The sequence below is a fragment of the Falco peregrinus genome, chromosome 5, assembly GCF_023634155.1.
Source record: "Falco peregrinus isolate bFalPer1 chromosome 5, bFalPer1.pri, whole genome shotgun sequence".
NCBI lineage: Eukaryota > Metazoa > Chordata > Aves > Falconiformes > Falconidae > Falco > Falco peregrinus.
The window spans coordinates 83,548,401-83,561,643 of NC_073725.1; the positions used below are offsets into that span (position 1 = coordinate 83,548,401).

A 13,243-nucleotide genomic window follows, 5' to 3' on the forward strand; every position below is an offset into this window, starting at 1 on the left:
ACCTACACATAGCCAACTATCATCCAGTGACTCTCTAAACAACTCTGGTATTTTTGAGACAATTCAGATTAGCAGCATTGCAGGCTACCTGAAAAAAAACGTAGCAATGCTGAGGTCCCTGCACACCCCATAAAAGCAGTGTTCCTTTGACAGGGATGCCAAAACCTGGTCTCTGTCTTACACAGTTGATTTCCAATAAGACCTCCTAATCAGAGCTAATGTAAGGAGTCAGCGCAGGAAGGAGGATCTGGGAGCACCAGCACTAGACGTGGCAGATTACCAACACAGCCAGTTGGTCTCTTTGTCAGAGGAAATGAGTTATAGTGAACTCATCAGGTATGGCACCAGAAAAGAGCAGTACAGAAAACTGGCACAAATTCACAATTTCTAAGCTTGCAAGAAAAACAGATGAGTAATATATGTTTTGCCACTGATGTTTACAAATGTCTTACAAACCCAGTCATGCCACTTGTCTTTTGTGGTGTCATTCCAGTTTTTTTCCTCATTATCACTGATGCTGCCCCTCACATTAACCTAAGGAGCCTTTGACACCAATCTTTGATGCATTATTGCTTCCTGAAATAAATAACTAAATAGTATTTTGCATGCTGCATAATTCAAAGAAAGAAGTCACACATTCTTGTTTTGATTAAGGGACTACTGAAATATTTAAGAGACAAGCACAGAGATAAAGGCTGGCTAAAGATCTGACTTTTCAAGGTTCTGACCTGCCTCAGAAAGTGCCAAGTTCTTTCTAAGATCAGTAGGGTTTTTTAAATTGGGATTACAACACTGTAACTCTTGGGCCATTGCACAGTTGAGCTAGGTGCTGTAACCAAAACAAAAGGGAAAACCCCTGATCTCAGATACATTAAATCTCTACTGAAACTTTTTCATTTCCAATTCAATTTTCAAATAGCAGCACTGTCTATGTAAAAACTGACTCTGCTAGATTTTCCTATCATGTAAGAACTGCAAGTCCTATCTAAACATTCTCATCAACTTCTTCCCTACTCCTCTCTGTCTCTAGCTTCCTTGACTACAATTACGCACTTGTAGAAACACAAATAATTAAAATACAAATATGTGTGATATTAAATATAATATCTAGTCATCAAAACCAAACCTGCAAGAATTTCAAATAATATTACTGGCTACTGCAGCTTATGTATCTCTTTGATAGTGTTAAAATGCTGTTCATAGTAAATGAACACAACCAAATGCACCTTCTTCATAAGTGTAACAGAAAGGTCATGAAGACCTTTCTGGACAGCAAGCAGCTGAAAGTATCCTAAAAGGTGAGTACAACAAGAGGGCAATCAGGTAACTATTTCATGGTATGCAGCACTTACACTTTTTTTTTTTTACATAGCATATTTACTGATAGAGAAGTGGTTTGCCCCATCTGAATATCAAATACACACATCTTTTTCAGTACACATTGTATAAAAAGCACTTCCAAGGAATGAATAAATATCTCCTCTGCCCCAGCACAGATTTATATATGAAAGAAAGCTCAGTGAGATAAAATTAATATCACAAAGCATACTCTTAAATCCAAATACCTTTTAAAGTCAAAAAGATATTAAAGGATTATAAAAGTGAGTTACTATATGATTAATTTTAAAAGGAAGTCTCTTCACTACAAACTCCTTTTATATAAACAGCAGATAGTTGACGGGCTGGCTTTTCCATATGCTGCTATTTGTAGTCTAGGTAGTATTTCCATTACTGAGTTAAAGAGTGCCTTTTGAAAATAAAAGCCTATGTTCTGTCCTGGGTTAAGCTTTCAAAAAGCTGTCTTCCATATATCCTGAGGTAAAACTGCAAACATATAGCAAATATTTTAAAGGAGGAATGGACTCTCTGCAGAATAGTTCTTCAAACACTGATCATCAGACACAGCTTATGTGAATGCTTGTGCAGAACTCACTTTCATGTAAACACTTCACCATCTTTTGTTGTCATGACAACAAGCAATCGCATCCACTATTCAGCCAGCGCAGATGATTTATGATCATATTGCCCAGTTATGCCCACCTTAAAATGAGAAAACACACTGCAAAACAGTGTCATTGCCTTTGAGCACGCCCCAGGGAGCATCTTCTTCCTCCCTTCACACCAGTATCTGCACTGGCTTCAGTGGAGATGCTCCAGACTTGTAGGACATGTAGGGTCTGATCCAGTTATCCATAGTCCAGTGCCATTTCAGGTGACCTTGCTTGGCTTTCAGCTGCCAGCTGAGGAGGACACAAGTGTCATGCTGTCCTGTGTCACACCTACCAGCTCCAGTGGACACTGCACATAATTTAGGGAGTCTTAACTGACAGTAAGGGACCACACGAGCACCACTGACTGAAGCCTCCAGCATCACTGCCACAGTCCAATACAATGCTATATGAACACATCCAAAATCTACAAACCAACACTGACTGCCATGTGACAATAACACTCTATTTCATATGTACATAATCTAATCCTACTTCTATTCAAACCATGTTGTAAGTGACCAAAAACCTCGCTGAAGTTGTGAACAAAAGTCTTTCCTGGGATTTCTGGGGGAGACGGACAGTGAAACTGGAATACCATTACTGACTTTGATGACAATAAACTGGAAAGGAAATATACCATCATTGCCTCAAATTAAAAGAACAACTAATAAATACAACTGCCATGAACCAATTATCTTTAGAATGTCCACCTTCAGCTAAGATATTTGTGCTACAAGAGGCTGAGGTATTAAACACAGGAATTTAGCATGCTGTCCTTGGTGTATGGGGTCATTGCCTTTCCAGATTAAAGTTCCCACAAGTTTTTTAATGGTTTAAACGTCACAAGTGAAGCGGCCACAATGCTGAGACAGTTTTTAAGTTTACCTTTCCTTTCAGACTGCTTGCTGAAGAGCACTCATGCTTCCTGACCCAGAAGCTTTCTTCTCTAACAGCCAGAGCATTTCCAAACAGAAATTCCCCTCCAGTAGTTCCTCTCCCAGTCTCTCCTTTCAGGCTTTGTCACCACCTGGAAACTCAGATGTTTCAACTGAAGGAAGAAGAGCACCTAAGGAGGTTCCAAATCACTGTGCAGTTTTACATCAACATCCCAAGGAGACTTTTAAAAATAAGTCAGCTGTTTGGTATCACTGCTCACTATCTCTGCTCTGCCTCCTACAATTTATTCATTGCATTCAAAAGCAACAACACAAAGTACACTCTAAATGAACTAAGTTTTCTTCTTCTTTTTTTTTTTTTCCTCAAGCAGACTCATAAAGTTTTCTGACTGACAGACCTAGAATCTGCTTTATATTTATCCAGAGAAAATGTGCAGGATAGTTAGTTCATGCACATATAACTAACCTCCCTTTGAACTGGAATTGACCCAGAGGAGATGGTCTCAATACAGGAAGGCTTCTAACACCACCCCATTGCTCCTGGAGGCTGACATGATGATTTATAGCAACTAATAAAGGCCAAAGGCAAAGCACTTTGCTTTGTTGGAAGCACAGGACTGACCAGTGCCATCACTGAAAGCGGGAGAAATCTGGGAGGGCTTAATGTCCTTTCCAGTCTTGTCTTTGCCACGATGGACAACTCTATCTTTACAATCACTCAGCCTTGTAATCGGAGACTTTTCACACAATCCCAACGATTGTTCCACTGCCTTCCTGATGTGAAATGCCACCTTTTCTCCTACAGCATCACTAAGATAAATATCTTTAAAATCCACCCCTCCTACTAACGTATTTATCCACCTCATAGTAATCCACTGCTTTCATTAATACTACTGCATCCTCAGTGGCCTCTCTGCACCTCAGTTCATTCCCAATTTCCAATCTAGGCAAAATTCCCTTGCCAAAATCTACCTACTCTTCCACTGCTCAGCCTGCACCACTCGCCTTCTTGAGCCCCTTCACTGGCATACTTTTACCTCCTGCAACATATTAACACTTCTTGTCTTCCCCTCCAGTGTCTTGCTGTGTCTCAACCCATCACTACCTCTTCCCTACTTTCTTACATACACCTCACAGTAAACAGAGGTTATGTTACAAAACACAGACCATGTTTTTGATACGTAAAAGCTTATATAATCCGAGACAACTGTAGCCAACATTACTGATTTTTAAAATCCAGCCAAATAACAATATATGCAAGTACACCTTGCATAGGAAGAAACATGCCCACAGAAAAGCTCTATTTCTACTAGATAAATATAATTTCAACTAAAATGCTAAATATTATGCCATATGTTTCAGCAACAAGCAGAACACCTGTCACTCCGAAATTTCTAATCACTAGATATGCAATGCTAAAGCTGCTTATTAATTTCTTATTCCAGCCTTCTAACACAGCAGATCCTTAATTCAAGAAAAAAACACTAGTCTCAGTGAGGTTTAGATGTAAGAGGCAGCAGTAGACCATCAGAGCATAGGCAGAGATAGCTGATAACTGAGGTTATTGACAAAGAGGGAATCATAAATGCTGCTATGCCATTTTGCTCCTTAAAATACTTCTGTTGTGTAGGCCCCCTTCACATTTAGAAGCATACTGATGCCCTTTAGATCACATGTGATGTTAACAGCAAGGTTGGTTATTCAAAATCTTGTGTTCCTTCAATTATTTCAGAGTGGAAATTGTCTAAAAAACTTCTATATTTTATACTTCTCAATAAAATTTTACTCAGTTTATTTTCTCTGATGTTAATACACATGAAAATATGTGTGCTGGGCTACCCACCTTAAATATATACACTCATCTTTTTTTTTTCCCTTTCATCTTCCTCCCCCCCACAGGCATTTCATTTTTGAAACCCAAAACAACTTCCATCTGCTGTGAGTACTTTCATTGGTACAGGGGTATTAAGGCTAGATAGCAACATGAATTGCATGCTCAGGCAAGAATCCATGTGTCCCCCTTAACCCTTCAGTGGAACACTCACAACTCATTAAGTGTTTGGTTTGGTTTTGTTGTTGTGGGTTTTTTCCTTCACAATTTGCCAATAAATCCAAGCTAAAATAATTATGGACATGTTTTTATTTCGAGTTTCCCATAGCTCACTTTCTCAGTTCCCCAGTGTCTTGCCCAGGGGTGATGGAGCTGGCAGGCTGAGCTCCCAGGAGTTGCAGAACAACAGCTTGAGCTTACAAAGCTGTCAGGGTACAGCTCCAACACAGGCTGCCAAGCAGGCAAACACAGAGGTGCAGACCTCAGCAGAGCACACCAGAAAGCAATTAATTCCCCTGCCTCCAGCATTTCAAAATCTAAGGTCCTTTTCTTAATAGAAACAAAGTCAAATTTCAAATAACCTTAAATCTGCTATGAAAACTGCAGTTCTCCACCCAGTGTTCCTGGTGTCCAGTTGGACAGTCTCCACCCCCATCCTATGTGCCTAATTAAAATGAATTCATGCAGCATTAAAAATGTATTTCAAATAAGAAGTCATCTTTTTCTGCATTTAGGAGAATAATGAGGAATTACTTGAAAACTAACTGCATAAAAAGAGCAAAATCAAAATTCATCCTCATATTGGAAATCTGGTTTGACTAGTATAATTTTTTATATAGTCTTTCTCCTTGTTATCATTCCTATTTGGCATGCCCCTCGTTTTAAAATAATTATTGTGGGAAGACAGAAAAAGCTTAACAATCTCTGCTCCTCGAGTCACACCCTACAACTGAAAGAAAATAAAAGGAAATAACTTTGAACATAATTTAGTGCCTTCCAGAAAAGCTACTGCCTCACCTTCGCTAAGCAATCGGTTGCAATGGGAAGGGTCGGTAGCTGTCAAGAGTGCCATGCCCAAAGCTCTGACAACTGTAAAACAGAGAGAATGAGAAGGAATTGCAGGAGTACAGCCTCAAAACACTCACAATCCCTGAATCTGGAGTTTTACCTTGCCTGAGCAGAGTTGCTACATAATCTAACCAGCCTCTCAAAAAGATTAGCGAAGGATTTGCTGAGCTGCAGACAAGCAGGGGGGTAGGTACTCAGCCAGTTCTGCAGCCACAGACTCCAACAGACAGGATTTAAGCCCGGGCAAACTCTTTTTTCAAAAACTGATTGGTAAAATAAGGCTTGAGGGCCTCTACATCTCTTTGGGAGCCTATAAAAGGCTGCAGGCAGCTGTGGACAAATATGTGTATGTACCTGCTTCTAGCTGAAAAGGCCCATTAGTATCAAGAATTTTCTTTCCCAAAGTCTGCTGTGATCTAGTGAAACCTGCTGTCAAACAGTGCCTGACCCAGCACCATTTTTAACTTTACACAAATTTGGCAAGGTATTTCATTCATGTGTTTAAAGCTAAGTATGAACCTGTTTCCTTAAAGCCACTTAGATGCTTAAAGATTAACATGGATTAAGTATCCTGATGAATGTAAAACATGATAGCTGGAGATGCAAAACAAAGAGGACATCCAGACAGACTTCCCTTCTCATTCCATCACTGCACTCCATTTTCATGAGTTTTTGACTTTGAGACTGGGAAAGCTACTCACACCTGTAGACACACAAAGTAAACAGGGAGCTCAGCAATCCTCTAACATGTTCTGCATAAGCTCGTAAGAGCATGGCTTCATTTATAATCATATTTATTTTAGGAAAAAACTTTTTTTCTCTTTCTGCTCTTATCCCCTTTATCCTCCACCCTTCCTAAACCTCCTGTTTTAAGGGAAGTTTGCTGAAGTGTCCTATAAATTCACGCAGTTTTTCCTTTACCTGTTCCAAGAAAACTGTCACCTCTAATAACACTGCCTGTGGCCAACTACAGCAACCACAGAGGTCTGACCTGAGCTGATTTTCATCCAGCTCTCTCTGGTACTGATATCAGAGGAACGGCAGGAGCAGAGGCCACCCAAGCCTACTCAGAACCACAGTCACACAGCAAGGACAGCCAGTGCTCCCACCACTGCATTGCTATCAGCGTCTCGGGTAGCTCAGGTATGTTCCCACATGCTTTAGCAACATTTCTGACCACCAAGCAGATACTGCCAAATTGCTTTGCAAGCTTTGAAAGATACAAAAGTATTTGTCCTACTAGTCTTTATCAAACTGCTTAGTTAATGCATTTTTTCAATAGTCTTTCCTCCGTAGGATTTTCCTTCAAATCCATAACCTCTCCCCAGCTTATCTTAAAGGAATGAGTTATACTCAGTTGTATTTATACGAATGAATTTCATTGTTTTGCACAGGTTCTGGTGGAAGTGATTGAAAAATTTCTTGCTGTGAGAAAATGTAAATACTGCAAGAGACTACCATTGCAGAAGAAAAGCATGGTGTTCAAATTTTGATGCTCAAATACCTTTGGTTTTAAACCTCTTTATTATAAATAAATAAACTGTATTTTAGTAACGGTAATGAATTTGTAGTTTACTACATGCTTTCTTTTTAGTGCTAGTTTACAGCAAACCTGTGACACGCCATGACGTTTCTGAGCAGGTCTGTATGCAATACTGTCTAATATCAGTAGGTGGAGCTACGCAGATAATCTCATTCTGCTTTATTTAATTACAGATGGCAGAATCCAGATTTTTCTAAAACTCTCTTTCTGTATGGTACCTTAAGACATGCAGCATCAGTCTGGATCCATAAAACTACTGCCAATCCACAGCAACTCAAGAGAGTAAGTTCACTACGTGCAAGACAGTATTTCCTGTATGTGCACAGGGCAATAGCAGGGACCAGAAGAGAGGTCAGGTCCAAAAGGCATCAACAAAAAACACCTGGTTCAGCCAGCAAAGCCATTGCTCTGAAATACACTACATGCAAAATGACTTCAGCAAAGTACTTGGTAATGCCTAAATATATTCTGCAGGTTCCTGCTGCTTCCCCTTCTTCTGTGCCATTTTCTTACTTAGTTCTACTCTTTATTATAATTTTTTTCTGCTGAACAACAGTCTAGCTTAGCCTGGCAAGACAACTCCACCTCTGATCATATAATCACAGCACTAAACAGCCTGATGCTAACAAAAGTTTTGCAGTCTTGGTGTAGCTGAAAATACAAGGCTTTGCCTGTAATTCCTTAGTAATTAACTTTTTTACATATGGTAAGAACCAGAGATAAAAGACAGGTTCCCTGTTTCTTCGGCTATGCCTTTTTTAGTTCTCAAGTAAACAGGACCTAACTATAGCTGTTATAATAATGCCACATTTTATTAGCTAACATCTATTCCTCCACCCTAAGAAAGTCAATTAATACCCCTAAGGGAAAGGTTTTCCTCATCCCATCCACCAACAAGAGGTCCTATAGAGTCACAGGGAAATAGAAAACAAATTATTCAAACGAAAGTGTTACATAATTTTTAAAATCTCAGGTATCTAAACTGTTTTCCACTCTTTTCTGTGCTCAACGGAATGTTAGAGCTTTTTACAAAGTAACTGTTAATGTGATCAGAGGATATCATCTTGAAGTTTGTAGGTCACAGCATATGAAAACCGACTTGCAAACTTTAGAACATAAAAACTTAGGCTGATTCCCAGCAATTATTGGCATCTTAAGACAAGCAGGTCCTGCCAGAATTAAGTGAACAGAAAAAATATCTATTAAAGTTCTTGTACAATTATTTTCAGAGTTACGTTTTTTAATACTGTACTTGATACAAATAAGCTTCAAACTTCAAAAGGCATAAGGCGTTTCTATCTAACCTTGGCACTTCTCCAGCTGAAAACGATGACTGCAGAATCAAACATCAAACCTCAACCTCTAGCACTTTATTCGTAAGTATTTATTCATTTTCTCACTTTACAGCCCTCTCAGGCCATGTCTATACTTTGAAATAAAAAATGGCCCAGCTATGGACCTGAATACTAACCCAAGACAGTCCACATCCCTCAACTATTAGCTCATTCCCTGGCTCTGCTCTGAGCTGCTCATACTGATTCCTGCCAAAACAAACCTGCTCCTAGACGCATTAGACCTAAGAATTATATTTGGGGGCAGTTAGTGTCATATGGTCAGGGGTGAGTCCCTGGCCTTTTTTCATTTAGCAGTACAGATGTAGGCTGAAGGCAATGGGCCTAACTCTGACGTCATCAGAAGTAAGGTGAAAAGCATTTATGATCTGGTCTGATCTTGCATATGATAAAAAAAATCTTGCTTTACTGCGTTGATTTTATGAAATGTAGCTAAGAATTAGCAAAACGAAACAAATTTTTTCTTGTATTCACTTCTGAGGTAGCTCCAGTACAATGATATGGATCAAGCTCTACATGTTTTCCATAAGCTCTTTTTAACCACATAAAAAATATCCCACACTTCATCTCTCTAAAATGCCCACATGATTTTTTGACAGAAAAACCACTCTCTTCAGTGGAACATGTTGTCTATTTTATTGAGTTTGAAGAATAATCCCAAAATACCACACTTTGGTGGCAAAATGCATGACTTTGTTTAGACAATCGTGTTTAAACCCAAAGATTTTCACTCCTCTCCCCACCCAGCACCAAAATTAAACGAGCTAATAGCAAATGTGACACATCAGTGTATTGCTCATTCACATATAAAATTCTAATGGGCAATTGCTACATTCAGAATTCCATTAGGATTCTTCAAAGTACCTATGTATGACAAGTGTCTTCTAAAAACACAATAAAACTTATTGAAATGATTTCTCTATCATTACAAGCCTTCATTCAACTGTTATTATGCAACCAACCAAGTCAAAATACTATCCTACAGCACAGTGCAACTCATCTCAAGAAAGTCCTCAGAGGTGGTTGGGAAAGGAAGTTCAATTGCTATAGGAACAAGAATTACAGTGCTGGAAATCTCCAGAAGCATCCTAAAGCCTTTAGATTCAGCAGGCTTAGCTCCAAGGCTGCTCTAGAGAGTCAGTGGCAAGATTTTTTTCCTTCCATGCTAAGCATAACATTCACTGAATTCAATGCCTTCCTAAACCATCTTTTGTTTTGAGACAAGCAATATCCATCAGCTTCTGCATTTGCATCCTGTTCAATATCCTGCTACAGAATTCTTGTATCTGCTGTTCTTTGGGGAGTAACAGTAGATTACATGGAAGAATACATCATTACTCAATGGCAGGAACTGCCTTCCTGTCTCAATTCTGTGTACTGTGTTTAGATCAAGAAAGCCAAACTCCTCCAGTACAACAACTCAAGTAATTCCACTAGCTATGGAGAACATTCCAAAATACTACAGCGTATTTTAATATTTTTTGCAAAACCATCATTCCTCCTTCTTGCCAAGAAGTCCAGAATTACATAGATCCAGATGGATAACAGTTCATAACACAATAAAGGAAATTCAACAGATTTTATTCTCTTGAAATGGGCCTTGGCTCTCAGAAGTTTAGAATATGCAGAACTAAGATTATTTTTTTTAATAGTAAGCATTACAATCAAAACCCAATCTTTTATTTCCTACCCTTCTCTGATGTTCCAGAGCTTTTTTTTGGGCTTCCAACAGAATGCAATGTTTGCATTTTTTTAAAGCTATACAAATTTAGCATATACTCACTTATACAAAACTTTATCTGAAAAGTGGACGAGACGTTTAAAATGCTTGTATCACCTGTAATATATCAGGTCTATGATTTATTCACTAGTTATTATTGTTCTCGCTATCTCCTTACAGAATTCTGCCTCTAGAAGGAAAAAACTACATAAAACTTACATCTTAAGACTACAAAATTTAGACGTTTCCTTTAAAAAAAATCAAATGATCCTCTTCTAAAACTAAGTACATAAATAAAGTCTCTGGTAGACTGAGGACCTTCTGGAGGAATCCCTCCCAACCCCAGAGAAAAGTTGTGCTCACATAACATGCTCTTCCTCCAAAAGATACCCATAGGCTTTAGTAAGAATTTGTCTGGGAACGTTCTAAAATATTTCCCCCTCTATGCTGCTTTTGAAGGCAGTCACAGCGTATGAAGTCTAAGTGCATTTCTAGTTGGAGGATCCTGGAATAAGCAATGCAGACAGGCGACAGCAGTACATTAAACAGCAAACGGTTCAATGATCTTGAGAACTTGCTGGTTCCCTCATTTTGTTCACTTTTAGGGGAAGGGAAAACCGTATCACCTGACACTGGAATAAACAGGGAACAGCATCTTTTGCTTTCGTTTTTCACATAGAATAAAAAATTTAAGGATACCATGCGTCATAACGCAATGTATGCTCATAACTCTTCGGGTTATTTTTAACAAGGGCAGTTTGACAAAGAAATTTTAATCTTGGTGTTATGCACAAAAAATTCTATACAATAGCTAGCCAATATTACAGTAGATGTCAGCAAACAAATGGTTGGGGTTTTTTCTTCTAACAGCCTGTTTTTTAACAGTAGCCTGATAATTTAAAATTGAAAAAGGAAAAATGTACCAAAATATTTGAAACTTTTAAAATAGTCCTTTTCAGTTTAAAAATGGAAAATTGTAAGTCACCTGAAAATTACTGACCTTTTCTAATTTTTCAAAGTGTTCTCTGAGGAACTTCATGGGTCGGTCTGGCTTTGCTATGCAAAGGTTTACAATGCACTCTTTTAAAATCTGTTGGATGTTGTGCTTCTGAACATAGAGTTCACACCCCTTCAGGCTCTCATCTTCTTCCACACTGCAGGAAGAAGCAGCAGCCATCTTCAAGCTTGTAAACAGAAAACAGACCTAGGTAAGAAAATGGTGCAAGACAAAAGACAGTTCCCAAATCCTTTGTCAGAGAGATCTGAAGAGGAAAGACGTTTTAACGTTGCCTGTTGCCTATTCAAGACCTATCAATTCTGAACATTTTAATGTTCTGGGGTTGTACATGGAAATGCTGAAATGTGTCATTGTTGTACGACCAACATACTAGTAAGTACAAAAAGGGCATTTTAACTGCTAGATGGCGGTCAACCTTTGGAAAAAACGGTGCAATTAATCACACAAGGCCATGAGTTTCAAAGACAGCTATTAAATGACGGCATAAAGCTTTACTTTTCTATTCCCTCGGGGACTTCCCCTACCCCCCTGCCGCCACTAGAAACCCTGTTTCCCACAAAAGCAGGATTTAGGAAAATGCCAACATCTCCCCCTTTCACTGCAAACCACCCTTCCCGGTCCCGGGGATGGAGAGGAGGGGGCAGTTTGGTAACCGGGGAGGGAAACAACCCCCAACCCCTCTTTATTTCCCCAGGCGAGCATACGACCGCCCCATTACAAACCAACAACAGCGAGGGCAGTTTTTACACCGGCCTCCCAGCCGCCCCTGCCGGGACACCGGAACCCCGGAGGCGGCAGAGGCTGAGCGGGGCGAAGGGCAGCGGGGCAGGCCCTGGGAGGCGGGGGAGAGCCGAGGAGGCGTCCCCGGGCCCGGCCGGGCGTCCCCCGGGGCCCGAGGCAGCGCATCCCCCGGGCCCGGGCTGGCGGATCGGCCCTTCCCTGCCCCCGGCCAGCGCTGCCGGGGAGCGCCGGAGGGAGCGCGGGGCCGCCGGGAGACGCAGGGCGCCGGTAAATACCTGTGTGGCTGGAGCCGGCTGAGCGGCGGCGGCTCCTCTCTCCTTCCCCGGCGGTGGAGGCGGAGGAAGGGGCTCCCCCGCCGGTATCCGCACTGCAGCCGCCGCCGCCTCCTCCCCTCGCCGCTCGGCCGGGACCGCGGGGCGCCGCGGGGAGCCTCCCCCCTCTCCCCACCGCTCCCGCACGAAGGCTCCGGCCCCGCCGCCGCTCGCCCGCAGGAAGTGCCGCCGCCGTCAGTCACCGGCGGGCGCGGCCTCCCCGCCGCCTCCGAGGGAGAGGCGGCACGGAGCCGCACGGCATGGCACGGCACGGCACGGCTGCCCCACGCCGAGAACGGCCTGGCCATGCGGCGTGTGCCTCGCCACAAAGGGCAGCAGGGGCAGGAGAGGTGGCCTGCCAGGAAGGACAGCCTGGCCGTGAAGGCCAACAGCCAGGGTCACAAAGGACAGGCTGCCCGTGAGGTGGCCGGGCCAAAGGATGGGCTGGCCGTGAGACGTGGCCGGGGCACAGAGGATGGGCCGGCTGTGAGAGGTGGCCCGGCCACAGAAGCCAGCCTGGCCATGATGGAGGGGCTGCAGAGCCAAGGCAGGAACATGGCCCATGAGCCACCAGGCCCATTGCATCCGACCACTCGGGCAACTCGGGCTCACCAGCTTCATCACTTGGGTACTTAGAGCAAAGCCATCGCACCCAGCAGCACCTCTCTGCAAGGCCCCTGAGGAGCGTGGCTGTAGCTGGGACTCGGCTACGGGCCAGCGCATTTGCCGGGCCAGGTGCCAGCGCACCATCAGGAATGCTCCAGCACACGTT

General features: G+C 42.0%; 1 protein-coding gene across 4 annotated transcripts in view; it reads right to left on the bottom strand.

The window, feature by feature from the left end:
• PRKAR1B (protein kinase cAMP-dependent type I regulatory subunit beta) overlaps window positions 1-13,243 on the bottom strand; it is a 100,775-nt gene that overhangs the window by 86,743 nt on the left and 789 nt on the right. The window contains exons 1-2 of one of the 4 annotated variants that reach the window (XM_055805636.1): window positions 12,436-12,861; window positions 11,402-11,585 (exon numbers count right to left, since the gene is read on the bottom strand). In XM_055805636.1, the coding sequence (XP_055661611.1) occupies window positions 11,402-11,585; window positions 12,436-12,779 (528 nt within the window). In that variant the 5' untranslated portion in view covers window positions 12,780-12,861. Of the gene's footprint in view, window positions 1-11,401; window positions 11,606-12,141; window positions 12,246-12,435; window positions 12,862-13,243 lie in introns of those variants that run through there. The other 3 variants (XM_055805637.1, XM_027779237.2, XM_005228962.4) reach the window with 3 other exon arrangements.